This window comes from Zalophus californianus, chromosome 10 (assembly GCF_009762305.2).
Source record: "Zalophus californianus isolate mZalCal1 chromosome 10, mZalCal1.pri.v2, whole genome shotgun sequence".
Classification (NCBI taxonomy): domain Eukaryota; kingdom Metazoa; phylum Chordata; class Mammalia; order Carnivora; family Otariidae; genus Zalophus; species Zalophus californianus.
In genome coordinates this window covers 110,128,910-110,146,100 of record NC_045604.1, presented here as the reverse complement: position 1 = coordinate 110,146,100, position 17,191 = coordinate 110,128,910, and the positions used below count along the sequence as shown (strand labels likewise).

Sequence of the window (17,191 nt, the reverse complement as noted above, 5' to 3'; positions counted from 1 at the left end):
CGTTTGATGCTGTTTGAGGCAACGGGAGGGGGCTGCTTGAGGACAGCCAGCGCTCATGGGGGAGGTGGAGGGGGGGCCAGGGAGCCAGGCCGTCAACAGAGAAAACACACTGGGAAGAAATGCTCCCAGCACCAGCCTGATTATTAAATTTCTCCTGATTATTAAATCTCACTGAACAATCCTGATGACGCAGGATTACTAGCATCTCCACTTGCCAAAGGAGGAAACCGAAGCTCAGAGACGTGAAGTCACATACCCGAGGGCACAGAGCCAGGTATGCCAGAGCTGATGTTCAAACCCCGGGCCCTGCTTGCTGCCTGGGCCACCTCGGCCGACTCCTCTGGAGTGGCCACTGCACAAAGGAAAAGGGACAAAGCCAAGCAGAGGACAGATGTCCCGGAATGCCTGCAAGGAGGCAGGAGGGCCACGGGGTTTCAGGAGTCCACCCACACAGGGAACCCCTCGTGTCTCCCATCTTACGGGATCAGTCCACGTGGCGGTCAGAGGCCAGCCCCAGGCTGAGAAGGGAGCCGGCACCGCGGAGTGGGCAGCCCGGCCAGCAGGTCCGAGGAGGAGGTCAGGCTGGGCTCAGGAAACAGCCAGAGCCCTAGCATCTCTTCAGCGTCCTATGCAAACTTCCCCAGTCCAGCAGGCGGCCTCTCCTGCCTCAGTTTCCCCGCCGTTCCCCGCACCCTGCCCCTGCCAGCCTCCATCCGCCTCTGGGCCTTGCTCACATTGTTCCCTCTGCCCGAAGGGCTTGTCCATGGTCCACTGTTTCGGGCCTGTGGGCAGATGCTCCCCCCTCCAGGTGGCCCTCCCTGACCACCAGCCCCTGCCATCTTTTCTCCCTCACAGTTCATAACCGCTGAGTTTCTGCCTCTCCATCCCGGGGGGGCTGCGGCAGGTCCCCCTGTGGCCACCCCCTCCCCCACTCACCACAAGCTGGGCGCTCCTCTGCAGCTCCAGGGCCTGGGCCGCCTGCTGCTGCAGGTACAGGAGCTCCTGCTGCCGTAGGAAGCGCTGCTGGGAGAAGAGCTGCAGCTGCTGGGCGTGGTGCAGGGGGCCGCGGCCCGGCGGGTACAGGGCGGCCCAGAGTGGGGGTGCCGTGGCCCGCTCCATCAGCTCCGCTAGGGGCAGGACGCACAGTGAGGCTGCACCCGCCGCCCAGCGCCCCCGTCGGCCCACTCTAGAGGCGGGGCAGGGCTGGCCCGGGCCTCCCTCTTGCACCCACCTCCCGGGCCCAGGGGACAAAGGCCCCTGTCCACACCCCAGGTGGGACGTCCCAGGAGGACCCTTACAGCGGGAGCGTGCCAACACGGGGACTCCAAGCCCTTCCTCCCCCCACACCCAGTGGTCTGCCAAGTGGACTCCTGAGGGATGGGAGGCACCAGGGTGGGGGGGGCCCAGGCCCCAGGAAAGCCTGCACTGGTTCTGGGTAGGAGCTCAAAAAACAAGGATCCTGATGGCTTTATGACACGGGGAAACCACAGACATCAGAACAGCCTTGAAGCCCCGGTCTGCCTCCTAACCCCCTTCTTCTGGGTCGACAGCCCTCCCCAAGAAGGCCCCTGGCATCTGGGTCAGTCTCTCCAGGTGAGGCTACCACGGCCACTGCCCCCACCCAAAGGCCACCACTTACCAAAGTGAGGCAGGTGATCGCTGGGAATGACCACCAGCTGCCCCGACTGGGGGTCCCTCACGAACTGGTAGGCCGACGGCAGGGAGCCCCCCAGGCCAGGCGGGAAGGCAGGGGCCATGCCCTGGTGCAGAGGTGGTGGGCCCAAGCCTAGGAGAGACCCAGGCCCGCGTCAATGCCAGGGGCCAGGGGCCCAGGCCCACCCCTTTCCGTCCGCTCCCCAGACCCCCACTTCCTGAGGCCTCCATGTAGGAAGCTGAGGGGTGACAGGCTGCAAGCATGTCCACAGCCACCCACCCCTGGGCACCACCTCCAAATGGGCTCAGCGGAGGAACCCCCGCAAGGAGGGTGTCATAGTAACCGCCCTCTTCAGACACACAAGGGCGCTGAGGTGTGGGGAGAGGAAGCGCGAGGCCCAGGCCCTAGCCAAAGGAAGACAGCAGCCAGCTCTGGGCGTGGGTCCCACAGTCCTACCCCGGCACCAGCCACCAGCCCCGAGCTCCGGGCAAGAAACACGTCAGGCCCACTCTATCCTCAACCACCAGATAAGGGTGAGGTCGCCCACCCCCCACACTTACCATAGGGGTGTCCAGTGAGCCACATGGACGTGCTGCCCGAGCGGGGCAGCCAGGGGTGAGTGGCCAGGTGTGCTGCAGGGTCGGCGGACCAGCGCCCGGAGCCTGCCAGTGATGGGCCACCAGTCACCATGAGGTTGGGGTTCAGGCCGTTAGCAGCGCAGCTGGTGGGGTGCAAGCGGGCCAGGTCAGCCAGCTCCTTACTTTCTCTGGAAGGGAAACAGGCATTGGCAACAGCCCTGTGGGCCGGGGGGGCGGGAGGGGGAATGTGGGAGAGAAGGGGTGTCAGCCCGAATACCCAGCAGACACCCAGCATAAAGAGGAACAAGCTCTGGCTCAGAAAAAAAGGGCCCCGAGGGCGTCCCGCAGGAGGGGAGACCCACACTCGCTGGAGAGGGGCTGTGGGGCCATCTGGCCTAGGGTCAGGGTCATGGACCAGGGCGGCTCCCGCTCTCGGGACAAGACGCCAAGCGCCCACGTATGGTCACCCCGCCCCGACCCCGGGCGGCCTCCCCAGCCCTCACCTGAGCAGCTTCTCCTGGTCCCGGTCCAGCCGCGCCCCCAACAGCCGCTCCTCCCGCTGCCTGGTTCTCTCGTCCCCACAGTCACCATCGGCTCGGCCGTGCCCTGAGGGGGGCGGGCAGGCGGTGAGCCCCCAGCCCAGGGCCGCAGCTAGCCCCCCCCCCCCCGCCACCTGGCCAGACGTCCTCGGCACCAGGCGCCCCCACCCCGGCCCCGGCCCGCAGAGGGCCTCTCTGTAACTTGCACGGGGAGCCCCCGCCAGCACAGCAAGCCAAACGCTGGGGGCAGGGTGGGTAGGATGGAGGGGAAGCCCCCCAGCCACAAGAGCGGCACAGCCAGACCCAGGTCCCAGGGAAATCAGCCGCCACCCTAAAGCGCCACTGGGGTCCCATGACGGTCCTGGCTGCTGCAGACATGCGGCTCATCTCTCTAAAATCAACACGGGAAAATAAAACCAGAGAAAACACGATCCACGTGGAGGTGAGTGCAAAACGTGGGAGCTGCCACTGGGGCTCCCCCGTCCCTGCCCTCGTGCCCAGCATGCACCACCCACCCAGGCTGGGACCGCTGCACCTCCCACGAGCTGCCCAGCCCCCCCGAGACCCCTCAGAGCACAGGAGGCGTGGGTCCCCGAGCCCAGCCTGGCACTCAGTCAGTGAACTAAAGGGGGGTGGGGGGGGCAGGAGCCCCTGGAGCTCACCCACCAACTGCTCTGTCTCCCCTCACCCTGCCACCGTCCTGCAGCTCCTGCCCCAGCCCCTCTTCCTCAGTGAGCCAGAACTCGGGACACGGCCAGGCTGGGGCACGGGAGGCAGCAGTGGCCGGAGGCAGCAGTGGCCGGAGGCAGAGGCCACACAGAAAGCACCTGAGGCTCTTCTCAAAAGAGAAACGCACTGGGGCTGGGGCTCTCACCCGCATCTTGGGAGACGCGGCGGCACTGGGAGGCGTGCTCGGGAAGGAGGCCACTCCCAGCCCCCCACGCCCCCCCGCACACAGGTGTGACCACTCTGCAGGAGGCAAGGGGTCCAGCAGCGGCCCCACACTCGTGGCCCTCGTGGGCAAGGACCCCACTTGGAATGCTGCCATCGGGCATCTCCACTTCATTTCTCCCCTCTGTACCCCCAAAACCAGGAGCTAGCAAAGAACAGAGCCGCCAGAAGAGGTTCAAGGGTCTAAGGGCTTCTCCCTGTCCTTCCAGGGAGCCTGGAGCTCCGTTCCCTTGGAGCCTGCCAGCCCCAAGACAAAAGGGCAGGAGCCCCGAGAGAGGGCACGGCGGCGACTGAAGCCCACGTGCCCATGGGCCAAGTCCACAGGGGGACAGCCAGCAGCCTAGCACTGGGGCGAGGGCACGTCCCAGAGGCGGCTGGACACATGGGGACAGCGAAAGCACCGGGAGGACGGCCCGAAGTTCCAGGGGTGGGCCAGGACGAGGGCAAGCGCGGGGAGCATTCAGCGGAGCCATGCCAACAACGGGGGCAATCCAGCGGCCAGGCAGGAGTGAGGGCGGGCAAGAGAGCGCATGGCTTCACAGCCTGCCCCCGTGGGACACCAAGGTGCATCCCTGGCCACCCACTAAATCACTCATGCGGGCCGCGCTCGGCCAAGGCACTGAGCAGACGTCGTGTGCGCCAGCTCCAAGTCTCTGCAAGCCCTCCCGGCCTGTGGCAGGCAGGGGAGAGGCCCTCGGTGACAGAGCAATGTCACGGCCAGGTTGGGGTGAGAGCCAGCCAGCGTGCCCCTGGCCTCCAGTGTCAATGTGGTTCCTATATCCAAAGGGACCCTGAGCCCCCCTGGCCACTTCACGAAGGGACTGGAAGGGGCCCTGTTCAGGGATCCCCCGGGGTAGTGAGGTCCAGAAGGGCAGCCCGGGCTTCAGGCAGGGCCAAAGTGGGGAGAGCCACCGGAGTCCCTGTGGCTGGGCTGGGAAATCAGCATGTGTGCCCCAGCTTCCTTCTCCCAAAGGAGATGGCCTCGCACTCCCTGGGCCACCCTGGATTCAGGGACAGGGTTTGGCACTAATTCCTGGAGTCCCCGAAAGGGACAAGTGCCCACAGAGTAGCCTGGCTCCAAGTCCCTTGTCCTCTGGCCCGATGCCTCTCCATTGCCATAGCTGTCACCAACCACTCAGGGCTTCCGTGGCTTCCCGTCCCAGGCCCTATCTTCCACCACAAACCTGGCTGCCTCTCCCGACAAAGCTTAAGCTTAAGTTTAAGCTTAAGCTTAAACGCCCCCTTCTCCAGGAAGCCCTCCCTGACCACCTCTCCTACGTCAAGCTCCCTTATCTGTCTCCCTCCCAGCACTGACCACAACGTGCTTACTATCCTGCTTGCTGGTTGTTCACCATCTGCCTCCTCCATGAGCCTATGTACCCAAAGGGCCCATCACTCCTCCATGCTGAGTTCCAGGCTGGTGGGAGATCAGCTCCTCCATGAGGCAGGCATTGTGGGGCAGGTCCCAGAGACACAAGACCTCACCCCAGCCCTTCTGTGCCAGGCAGGACCCTAGATCTTCTCCATGCATTCACTCGGGGGTCATCAACCCAGGAGGTGGGTCCCAGCCCTCATTCCACTCTAGATGAGGAAACTGAGGCACAGGAAGGCAAAGCATGCTGCCCAGGGCCCACCACTGCCTGACAAGCAGGCTTTCCTGGCTGGGATCGGCGTCCGAGTGTCTTCCTGACCGCTGAGGCTCCTGCGCCTCGCACACAGCGGCCACGTGACTGGTGCTCGGGAAATGGGGGCACAGCTGTCGTCACCTATCTACAGCCCTGCCCCCGGGGGCCCAGAGCCACGCGGCCACAGCCTCTCCAATTCAGGCTGAGGCCGGGACTGAGGCCTGGTTCCCGCGGCCTCCGTGAGCATTCCGGCAGATGTGGCTGCCACCAGCTCAGGCTGCCTGAGCACGCTCTAGGATCCGGGGCCATCACTGCTGCTTACACCTGCACGACCCCAGCTCTGCCGGGGGCGACACAGGCGTACCCCCACCGCCCCCCGATGCCTCCACCACAGAGGTGACGCCAACAGGCAAGAGGAAGAGGTAGGAGCCACAGGCCTGGGCCGAGGGTTCAAACTCAGCCTGCCTCTTCTAGCCCAGGGACCCTGGGCCAGTCACTTCCCCCCCGCAGGGCCCACTCCCGCCACGGGGGACGCTGCGAGAGCCACAGATCCTCCCGCGCGGGGGCTGCTGGGGGCCTGGGCCAGCTCCCCCTAACAACCGGGTTTGCCCTTGGCCGCCCGCTGAAGGACAGCAGCTGTGCTGGGCTTCCGGGCACACGCCACCGGTCAGTGGGGCTCACGGCTGCAGGTCATGCCTGTCCTTGGTCCATTTCTGGGCCCATGTGGGCCCCGGGGGCATTTCTCCGAAAGGATCTAGGACTCACGGACACTGTCAGCAGCTCTCAGACCCCAACACGCTGACCGCGAGCAAAGCCAAGGCAGGCCTGTTTATGAAGCCCCCTACTATGTGCCCAGCAGCCGCATGGTCAGTGTGGACAACAGGGCCCGGAAGGCTCAGGCCTCCTGTTTAAGGTCCCACAGCTGATGAGGCAAAGACCGGATTTGAATCCACTGACCAGCAGAAGGCTCTCCCCGGAAGTTCAAGGAGACAGGCAAGATGGGAAGAGACCAGGAGACGCAGGCTGACGACCAGCCCCTCGGCCAGGGGGTGCCCCCAACTCCTGCCCTCCCCCGAGGGTGCCAGTATTGGGAAAAACCACTACTTCTAACGGGAACTGGGTTAAGGAAAAGAACCCAGGTGCCTACTTTTCAATGGTTGACAGTGACAGACCAATGCCTGAATGTCTCATCCCAAACCCGTCAGGTCCTCCCTCCCTCCCCACATTCTGTCACACACATACACTGTCACACACACACACACAGTCACACACACTGTCACTCTGAGTCACTCAGTCACACAGTGTCACGGTCACACACACCATCGCTTTCGTATATACTATTGGACACACCGTCACATTGTCACCGTCTCACAGTGTCACTCTGAGTCACTCGGTCACAAACACCATCACTTTTGTACATACTATCGGACACACTGTCACACTGTCACCATCTCACAGTGTCACTGAGTCACTCAGTCACACACTGTCATGGTCACACACACCATCACTTTTGCACATACTATCGGACACACTGTCACATTGTCACCATCACACAGGGTCACTCTCACACACATTCTCTCACACACAGTCACACAGTCAGGGTCACACACATTCATAATCAGTCACACATACTGCCACATGTAACGTCACACAGTCTCTCACACTGCTACAGTCACACACGGGCACACTGTCGCTGCCAGTCACACGCACTATCATAGTCACACAGGATCACTCACACACATTCTCTCACACACACCTCTGTCTCACGCGCAGTTCTCTCTCACACTCGGTCACACACTGTCACGGTCAGTCACTCACCATCACACACAGGCACACACATTCTCTCACACACACGCTGTCACACATACTGTCACATATAGCATCACACACATTCTCTCACACTCCAGTCACACCTATTGTGTCATACACACCACCTCACACGGTCACACTGTCACACACATTCTCTCACACAGTCAACTGCTCCATGTCACACATACCCTGTCACACTGTCACAGTCACACACACACCATCACGCATGCTCACACGGTCTCACACACATTCACATGCACGCTCTCATACGCCTGCTCTCACACACATACATTTTCTCTCACACATACTCAAACACACATTCTCTCTCTCACAGGACCGCGTGGACACGGGCAGGTACCCTGTGGACTGTGAGCCCCTAACAGGGGTGAGACACCATGTCACACGAGCACTCCTTCAGGGAAAGGGCCCAGAGAGATCTCTGGCCTCCCAGAGGGGTGCCCGGGTGCAAACCTCTATCCTAGCAGAAGGGCTTGTCCACCAACGAGCCAGCCACGTCTAACCAAGGGCTGTCATCCACTCCTTCAATGCCAGAATGAGGCAGTGCCTCGGGCCTGCCCCCCCTGGGTCAGAGGACGGGCTTCCCTGGTCAGGCTCCACAAAGAACCATGGACTCAGTCATTCAACAAACATCCGTGAAGTGTCACTCACTCTAGGCCGGATGAAGATCCTCTGCAGCTACAGTGTGCATGCAAATGTGTGGGGCAAGGGCCAGCAGGAGTCCCAGGGCAGCCCTGTGCCTTACTGGGCTCACCCAGGAGAGCAGGGCTAAGACAGTGGGTCTAGGAGGCTGGGACAGGGCAGTGGCCACCCACCATGGAACGAGGCTAAAGCCCAGCAGTCAGCACAGGTGGGCACAGCGAGGCCAGACCAAGAAAGGGATGCGGTCCCAAGAGACATTCACCCGAGATGCCTACGCAGCCTCCGGGAGTAAAGTCTGGGAGGTGCAGGGAAGGGGGCCACGTGGCTGCCAGAGACAGGGGCCCAGGACGTGGGTGAAGCCTAAGCTTGCAACCGGCTGAGTATGGGAAGCTGGCCAGACACTGGAAACAGAGGCACAGGGAAGAAGAAATCCAGGCTGACTGTTGCGAAGTCACAAGAGCAAGGACAGTGGGAAGCAGCCTTCCTGGGCCATTACCCCAGTCTCCCAACCCCACACCACAACACACTGAACACCATCCAGGTGGGGGCTACAGCCCAGTGCCCACCCAACCCGTAGGAAGGGTCCTTGGCTCAACAACGGGCAGACCAAGTCCACAGTTCCAACAAAAATGCCACAAATATCAACCCTCCAAAATCCCACTCCAACAGCATGTATGCAAGGGACAAAAAGAAACACAACCAACCCCATTCTGGAAAAATATTCAACTTCACCAATACCCTAAAGAAATACACCATTCTTCCCCACCGAAATTAGCAATCGTCTTTTTCAGGCACTAAGGTACTGGACACGTCAAGACCCATGAGAACACAGGGACCCAGTTTCTAGCCATCACACTTGGTCACTCATTCGCTCATTTACCAAAACACCTACTAAGCGCCAGGTCCCACACTAGGTATAGGGAACAATGAACTAGGTAAGGCAGTTACTCCCTCCAAGAATGAGGACTGAACACTTAGAGCCAGCTTGTTCCTAGGAACCTATTCTTAGAAAACGACCCAAAATATCAGGAAGGTGAAACGCACAAAAATACTCAACGCGACGTTCTAAACACAAAAACATCAGAGAAGGGGAAAAAATGCCCATGAGAGGAATGCTTAGCTGAACTATGGTGTGTGCTCTGGGCAGAACAGTAGAGGCCGTGAAAAAATTATATAAAGATTTCACAACGGGGAGAGGGAGAAAACCCACACTGTGAGCGTGAAGAACGCAGGGACCAGCACAGGGCGTGCTCTAGGAACCCTGCAGGTACAAGCTCATCACAAAGGAAAATGAATCCAGGGAAAGAGCTGAAAGTGTTCAGGAGGTTGGGAAAAGAGAATAATCCTTTCCTTCTTCTTCCCTTCCTGCATTTTACACATTTTCCTGTGCGCATAATGGAAAAAGCAATAAACTTTTAAACAGTAGCCACAGCCCACAAGTGAATGAAGGACAAAGCACATGTGGACAGGAGTTGGGAAGCGAGGGCGGGGCGTGGAGGTGAGAGGTGGGACCCAAGACCCACCTTTGACGTTGCTCAGCGACAGGGAGCGCTCCTGGTCTGCCAGTCCAGGCCCCAGCCGGCCACTGCCGCCACTGTCCTTCTGCCGGGCCACGGCCACCGCAATGCCCACGGGCGGGTGCCGCACCTCTGCCTCTCCCTGGGCACCAGAGCCCTCGCGCCCGAAAGCCTTGGCGCTCTCGGGCCTCTCCGGGTCCCGCTTCAGCTGCCGGCCTCCACCGGCCGCAGGGCCCCCGGGGTGTGGCAGGCGGGCCTGGGCGCGCGGGGCGCCCGCGGTGGTGGGGGCAGGCTCCGGTTTCATGGTGCCCAGGCCTCCAAAAGGGCTCTTCTTGCCGCAGCCGCCAGGGCGCACGGCCACTGCCTCGCGGGTGAAGCTGCCGCTGTACTTGATGAGGCTCTGCATGGCCGAGGCCTCCCCCGGCCCGTGGGCCGCGGCGTGCACTTCGGCGCCCGGCCTGGAGCAGGCGGCCGTGGCGCGGGGCAGCGCGCCCCCGGGGTCCAGGTAGGCCTTCTTGGAGGCGGCCGCCTCCTCCTCGACGCGGCTGGCGTGGTGGTGCTGCGCGGCCAGCACGGCCATCTGCGTGGTGGCGAAGTTGCCCAGCTCGAAAGGCTTCCACTTGGGCTCAGGGCCGGCGGGCGGGGGTGGCCGCGCGGGCTCCAGGCCGAAGAGCTTGGCGGCCTGCTGGGGGGCGGCGGCGGGCCCGCGGGGGGCGCGCTCGCAGGCCCGCGGCTCGGCCTCGGGCTTGAGCAGCTCCTTGGCGGGGAGGTAGGCCCGGGCGTCCGGGGAGGCGCGCGCGGCCCGCGCCGGCGGGGCCTCCGCGGGCGGCGGCCGCTTGAGCGAGCGGATGACCGAGTTCTTCTCGCGGAGCGCCTCGGGCCGGTCGGGGGGCGGCCGCGGGGACCCGGGCGGCGCCTGCAGGACGCCGGGCCTGCCCGCCTCGCGCTCCCGGGCCCGGGCGTCGCGCGCCTGCGACGCGATCTGGATGGGCCCCGGGCGCTCGTCGAAGGCCTCCACGGAAGGCACGAAAGTGGGCGCCACCACGCGGTGCTCGCGGCCCGGCTCGCGCGCCGCTGCTGCCGCTGCCGCTGCCGCCGCCGCCGCCGCCGCCGCCGCCGGGAAGATGGTATAGACGCCGGCGGACGCTGGCTGCGGCGCGGCGAAGGCCCCGGCTGGGGCGGCGGGGGGCGCGGGCGGGCCCTTGGGCGGCGGCGGGAGCGGCGAGGGGCAGGGGCACGGCCCGGGCAGCAGGGCCTCTGCGCGCCGCAGCCGCGCGCTCTCGTCCTGGCGCACCGCCTCCTTGGCCACCAGCGCGGGGAGCCCCGCGTCGCCCGCACCGTTGCAGAGGCTCAGCGCCGGCGCCGGCGGCGGCGGCGGCGGCGGCGGATTCTTGCCCTTGCACTCGGCAGCGGCGCCCGGCCCGCGCGGCGGCCCCAGTTCGGCCAGGAAGGGCGACAGGCGCTCGGCGAGGCGCGGGGGCCCGCGGTCCTGGCGGCCCTCCGCCCGCGCCTCCTGGGTCAGGTCCACCACGCCGCGCGGCCCCGCAGCCTCCTCGCGGGCCCTTGGGTCCTTCTTGCCGAACAGCGGGGGCGGCTCCCCGCCGCGGCCCGCCCGCTCCTTGGCTGGACCTTCCCGTGAAGAGCCTTTGGCCGGGGCGCTGGAGGAGTGGCTGCCCGGGGTCCTGGAGGAGGGCGCGTGAGAGTGCAGGGCGCCCGGGGCCCCCGGGGCGGGCAGGTAGAAGCCGTCTGCGGGAAAGAGAGAGTGGGGGCGTGAGCGAGTGCCCCTCCACCCAGCCAGCCCGAAGCGGGGTCCCTGAGGGGCTCCCGGTAACCCCCAGGCCAAGAAGGAGGGCAGACTCTGGAAACAGACGGTACTGAGTTCACAATCTCTCGCCCTGGCCACTGACTACCCTTCCTGAGCCTCAGTTTCGTCCTCTGTGAAAGGGGTGGAGGCCAGAGTTGTTTTAAGGGCCTGAGAGGATCTGGCGGGAGCACAGCACAACTAGAAGGCACCAGAAGGCTAGGGGCGGGGCTTAGGGGCAGGGGTCTCAGAAAACAGTGTTTGCCTGAAAACAGGTGCTGCCTGGAATACTGGGTAGTGGTGGGGGGGCCCCAGACAAACCGCTCAGAAGTTACCCCCCAAGCCCAGCGTCCCCGCTCCTGCCCCCTCATCATACCTTTCTGGGTATCGAAAATGCTGGGCTGACCCAGCTGGCTGAGGAGGGGGCTCCCGCTGCTGGGGGGCTCCAGGTGGTTCAGGTGGAGGTAGGAGGGGTACAGCCCGCTGGGCAGGTGGGAGAAGCCTGCAAGAGAGAAAAACTGAATTGTCCCACCGCACGGACTCCCACGAGGAACTTCCTTCCATCCCTCTCTTGAGAATAAAATATTTTAGCTGTCAGCCCCCTGGTTCAGGGAGCCCTGAGATCTGTGGCCAGCTCCCCAGGGCAGGCCTGCCCCCACCTCCTCCAGACCCCCTGGCACTTCAAGCCTCCCTCCAGGCCCAGGCAGCCCCCAGGGGCTTGGGCTCTCAAATCCCCCAGAAAGAGGATCAGAATGGATCCAAAGAGGCAGGGGACGGTGATGACAGATTAACCACAGGCCAAACGCTGCCCACTGCTTTGCCTTTGTTATTCTCATTTAAACTTCAACAAAACCCTGTGAGGCAGATACTCTTAACATCCTCACTTTATAGATAAGAAAACAGAGGCTCAGGGAGGACCCACTGGCCCAAAGTCACACAGCAGAGGAGCCTTACTTTGAATGGAAGTCACTGGGACTGGGTTAACCTCAGCCCAACACAGACCCGGTGGAGCAGTTTACTGATTTAATGAGTCCCTTCTCTGCTGTGTGAGCCCGAGCAGGTCACTCGCCTGCTCTCAGTATCAGTGCACCCAGCATCTGCAGCTGCCGGGTCTCCCAGGCCAGGAAGGAATGCCTCCTGGTGAGGATCCTCCTAGTCTCTCCCCACCGGTGCTGCCCAGAATCAGGGCTTCATGGGACAGAGAAGAAGGGAGGGTAGCCACAGAGAAAGAAATGAGACTCCTCTGAGGGCCCACGGGGAATGGAGGCCCAAAGAGCCGCTCAGCAAGGCCCAGAAAGGCAGGCGGGCTGGTGAGCAGGCAGGTTAACGGGGCACTGGGGGAGGGTCCTCCCGGGCCACAGGCCTATCAGAGGTCCTTGAGACGCAGGTCCCGCGTGCCCCGAGTGGCTCCCTCTGAGGCCAGAGATCCAGGGCCTGCCCCTGGCCCCATAGGACCCATGCTCCTCCCAGAGCACCACCTGATAATGGCGTTAACAACAATCACCGAGTAACCAAGACCACCTGATGCACATGATCTCTTTCGGCCCTGGAAACATCGCATGGGATCCCTGTGCTGTCTCGTCTGGAAAAGAGACCTAGCAGTCCCTCTCTCACAGCTGGTCGTGGGGATACGCTGAGTCCAGCTGCGCAGCGCGTGCATGGGTTTGTAACCGTTCCTACATTACTGGTGTTTGCAACACGGGAGAAAAAGGAGTCAGGCCGGGCAGAGGCGCAAGCTGGTGGCACAGAGACACCAGGCGGCGTCTGCTCTTCAGGCCTCTCCAGCCCCGCCCTGGCTGGCTAAAGTGGGAGGAGGCTCAAATGGGACCCCAGCCCCAAAGGACTGCCCACAATCCCGGGCCTAGAGAGGCAGGACCACCCCCTCCATGGGAGGTACACATGATGACGGGTACTTGGCGAGACTCGGGCACAGAGGAGGACGTGGGCCAACAGTGAGCCGTGAAAAGCCCAGGAAAGCCCTCAGCCTGCAGTGGGTGCTCCCAGGACCCAGCATCCAACGGCCACCAGAGGTGGGGAAGGAGCTCAGGGTCCCCCAGGCCTATCTCTTCACCAACAGAGGAGAAAGTGAGGCTCCAGGGAGGTCCAGGATTTGCAAGGCTCCCAGACGCCCACATTTACAAGCACCACTGAAGAACTGCCAGGGAGAGCCCTATGGCCCTGGTCCCATTGCTCCAATGGTGATTATGGAGGGCCCCCAGGGAGACAGCGGTGAGCAGAACAAACTCAGCCCTGCCCTCAGAGCTCACTCTGGTAAGAAAATAATCTGTCTTCACAAGTGAGAGGCGGGAGGGGGGAAGGGGGTCAGCTGAGCCCTAAAGGATGAACAGTGGGTAAGTTAGGAGCTGCAGCAGAGGGAAATGACTTGTGCAAAGGCCCTGTGGCAGTGACCAGAGGAAGCACTGAGCATCTGAGAAACAGCAGGGAGGCTGAACGACCAGGGCTTGCCCCCCACCCCCAGCCACCGCAGGAGAGATGACCAGAGGTGGAAGGGAGTGGGAAGGATGGAGAGGTGCCAGGGACAGTGGCCCACAGCCCTCAGCCCCGCCCACCTGGCACACTCCTTACCTTCATGGGCATGAGCGGCCCATAGCTGCACCATAGGCAGGTTGCTGGGGGTAGGGGAGCGGAAGGAGAGGTCAGAGGGCAGGGGCACAGGGCTCCCATGGGATGAGGCTGAGGGCCCCATCCCGCTGGCCACAAAGCTGCCCAAGAAGGCCTCGCCTGCAGAGAGAAGGGGGGCAGCTGTCAGGCACCCACCAGGCCCCCACTGCCCAGCCCAACACCCCGAGTTCCCCATGTCTCCCCCACTTCTCAGAGCTGACACTGCCAGGAACACCAAAGAAACCTTTCCGCCCCACCCCAGACCCCTGGGCTCAGGACGAGCCTGTCACCTCAACCAGACCCAGTACTTGAAAAACCTGCAAGGGCAGCCCCCAGAGGAACAGCCAGAAGGAAGCCCACCACCATCTAAGGCCCTCGCCTCCAGGGCACCCAGAGCTCGGCAGGAGGGTATGGTCCCCCCAACCTGCTGATGAAAGCTGAGGCACAGTTGGGGGCAGGGACCTCCTGAGGCCACAGAGCGAGGAGGTGGGGGGTGGGGGGCTCAGGGTCTAAACCCCTGCTCATGCTCTGAGCGCCTGGATCAGGGAGGATCCCCCAAGTCAGAGAATGACCTCCTTGAGGACCCCACAGCAACCCTGCTGAGCTCTGAGTCGTCGTCCTCGGCCAGCCTCAGCCAGCCTGGTGTGGAAGGAACCGTGCGCCCATTTAAGGCATGAGAAAGCTGATGTTGGGGGCTGGGAAGTGCCTGGTCCCACAGCCAGTGCGCCACGACCGGGAATACACACCCAGCGAACATCCCAGGGCTACAGCGAATTGGCGAGAGCACCAGAAGGAGAGCCCTAGGCCTCCCACCCGAGGTCCCTCAGATGGGGGGTGCGGTGGCCAGCCACTGCTGGGGAGAACAGTGTGCTGGGGGCCTCGGTGGAAAGACCCACCCTTGCCACGCCCCACTTGGCCAGGCCCATGCCAGGAGGGACGCCCCCTCACTATGGCCACCCAGGGGCTCTGGCTCTCAAGATCCATACACCCCACCCTTCAGGGGAAGATCCCAGCAGGCCTCCAGGTAGGTCACGGGCCAGAGGGAGGCCTGTGATACTTGGGCAGGGGACTGCCCTTCCCTGGCCTCAGTTTGCTTATCTGCAAAATGAGAATACTAACGCCTCCCTTAAGAACTGTAGCGAAGAGGAAAGCATGAATTGAGCAAGAACAACAACACGGCAGCAGCCCACAGTCTGTGGCGATTCCGAACCCTCCCCCAACGCCCCCAGGAGGTGGGGCAGAGGCCTGCACACAGAGCTGAGCATGAGGGTCACCAAGCACCCAGCAGGAGCCTGCTCTGGCCAGCCGGAGCTAAGGCCTTCTCCGTGTGCCCCCTCGGGCTACCGTCTCCGTATCCATGTGAAGCAGGTACTGTCTGCAGTGACCCAGAGAAGTGACTCCGGGGGGGCCAGCGCCCAGGGGGCTCACAGAGCCCTGTCCAGCCTCTCGGTCCCCAACAAACCGGTATGCAGGTCTGTGTACAACAGGGGCTCACTCACTACCTCCCGGGGGCACCCGGTGCCAGAATGTCCGCCCACTCCCTTTGGGGTGCACGCGGGGAAACCAAGGCTGCAAGGGGCAGGGCCTCCGCCTTGGTCCTCCGGAGTGAGGAGGACACCTTCTGGCCACATGTGCCGTCACCGGCACCCCGCGCCTGGAGAGCCCCCCACGCTCCAGCCCAGCCTCACCCAGCCCCCTCACCAGACTCCAGAGCCAAGCCTTCGGGACCCAGGGCCATGGTGGCCGGTCAGTACACCCATGTGGCCCCAGCCTGGGCGGCAGGGCCTCTGGGCCCCACTAGGCCCCAGGCTTCCTCCTTGGCAGGCAGGCGGGTAGAAGGCTCCGGAAGCCGGCAGCCAGAGGTTTGCGCAAGGGCTTACATCAGCCACCAGCTCTTCCTGCCCCGGGCCGCACGGAAGCCGGGTGGCCCAGGCCTGCCCCTGCCCAGGCTTGTGAAACCCGCCCAGCAGCACCCAAGGCCTGGTGGGGCGTTGGTGCCCGGATGCCACCAACGGCTCCCACCCGCCACAGGGGCTCAACGGTGCCCAAACTCCCTTCTCCGGGTCTGGCCGGGATGCTGGTGCCCCGGAAAGACCGCGGGCCAGCGTGCGCCCCCCCCAGACCGCAGGTTCGCAACTCTGTGCAACGGGCACGCCAGTCCCACGTCAGACCAGGCCCCAGGTCTCCCTGAAGACCCCTCCCGGCTCGTTTCCACCTTCGGTGGGGCCCTCCCGGCCACTGCATCCAAGCCTCCACCAATGACACTGGGTAATGTCAAATCCCTCCGTCAGCCTCACTTCCCGCCACATCCAGGGCCCAGGACCTGCCTGGCACAGAGCAGGTGTCAACTTTTGGACGGAGGACGCGAGCACTGTTTCTAATCCCCTCAGGATCAAAGCAGATAGACACATGTCAGGATTAGGAGAGAGTGTAGGTACAGCCCCTGACCCCTGAGGACACCATGCGCCATCCCAGGCCATCCGGCCTGGACTCCCTGGGGTGGGGGACGGGCCGCACGTCACCAGGGTCTCCAGGAGGCTTTGTGAAGCCCCTCTCCCCACCCCAGCAAACCTGGTGCTCTTCTCAAGGTCTAGCTCCACACCCCTGCTGCTCCTCACACCCACCCCTGGGGACCCACTGGACTCTCCCTAGACTTGGCTGGAAATCCTCCAGCACAGCCCGAGGTGGGAGGGGTCTCGCTCCCTCCCACCCTGGGCTGAGTGCCAGGCCTGCCTCCACCCTGGTCCCAGGCTGCCCCCTGGTGGCTAGAGGTGCCACCTGCTCCAGACGCCTGGGAAGCTAACACCAGCGGCCCACAACACACATATGACCATCCTTCCCAAGAGTAACGGCGAACACGCCCCCAACACGGACAGGCACCCGGCCTCACGAGTGCTTAAGCCACTTCACTGCCACACGTGTCATTTATGGAATCTTCTTGCCGGCCTGACAACACCCAACAATCTCAAGTCACAGGGCACTGGGCTGGGAACAGAGCTGGACCCCGGAGCCCAGAAGTCGAGGCAGCCACGCGAGGGCCACCAGGGCACCCGCCAGAGTGTTCCCACAAGTGCCCCGCTTGCTGTTCACAACAGACCGGGTAACTGGCCCCATAACCAACAGTGTCGGACGCATGCTCCGTGTCTGCGTGGACCCTACAGTAGCCACCGGCCACTTGTGGCCGAAGAGCACTTAAGTGTGGCTGGTGAGGAAACACATATTTAATTTTATTAAATTAATTTAGACTTCATTTAGCCACTGTCCACGAAGGACATGGGAAGGGAGGTGACAGAGGGGTCCCCAGGGACGACAGAAGACCAACCCCAGCTCCAGCGCCCACTTGCTCTGTGACTTTGGGCAGGTTTCTGAATTTCCCCAGGCTGCGTGAAGTGGATCACAGAGGAAAAGGTGATTTGTGAAATGCTTCTGTGAAGT

At 63.0% G+C, this 17,191-nt stretch overlaps 1 protein-coding gene across 6 annotated transcripts in view; it reads right to left on the bottom strand.

Moving 5' to 3' along the window:
• The window catches only part of TNRC18 (trinucleotide repeat containing 18), an 84,766-nt gene that overhangs the window by 48,872 nt on the left and 18,703 nt on the right, over positions 1–17,191 (bottom strand). For 5 of the 6 annotated variants that reach the window (XM_027610173.2, XM_027610176.2, XM_027610174.2 and 2 more), the window contains 7 exons: positions 13,721–13,876; positions 11,511–11,636; positions 9,340–11,079; positions 2,736–2,838; positions 2,215–2,420; positions 1,640–1,786; positions 937–1,127 (listed from right to left, as the gene is read on the bottom strand). In XM_027610173.2, coding sequence (XP_027465974.2) covers positions 937–1,127; positions 1,640–1,786; positions 2,215–2,420; positions 2,736–2,838; positions 9,340–11,079; positions 11,511–11,636; positions 13,721–13,876 — 2,669 coding nt within the window. Of the gene's footprint in view, positions 1–936; positions 1,128–1,639; positions 1,787–2,214; positions 2,421–2,735; positions 2,839–9,339; positions 11,080–11,510; positions 11,637–13,720; positions 13,877–15,457; positions 15,589–17,191 lie in introns of those variants that run through there. The other variant, XM_027610178.2, reaches the window with a different exon arrangement.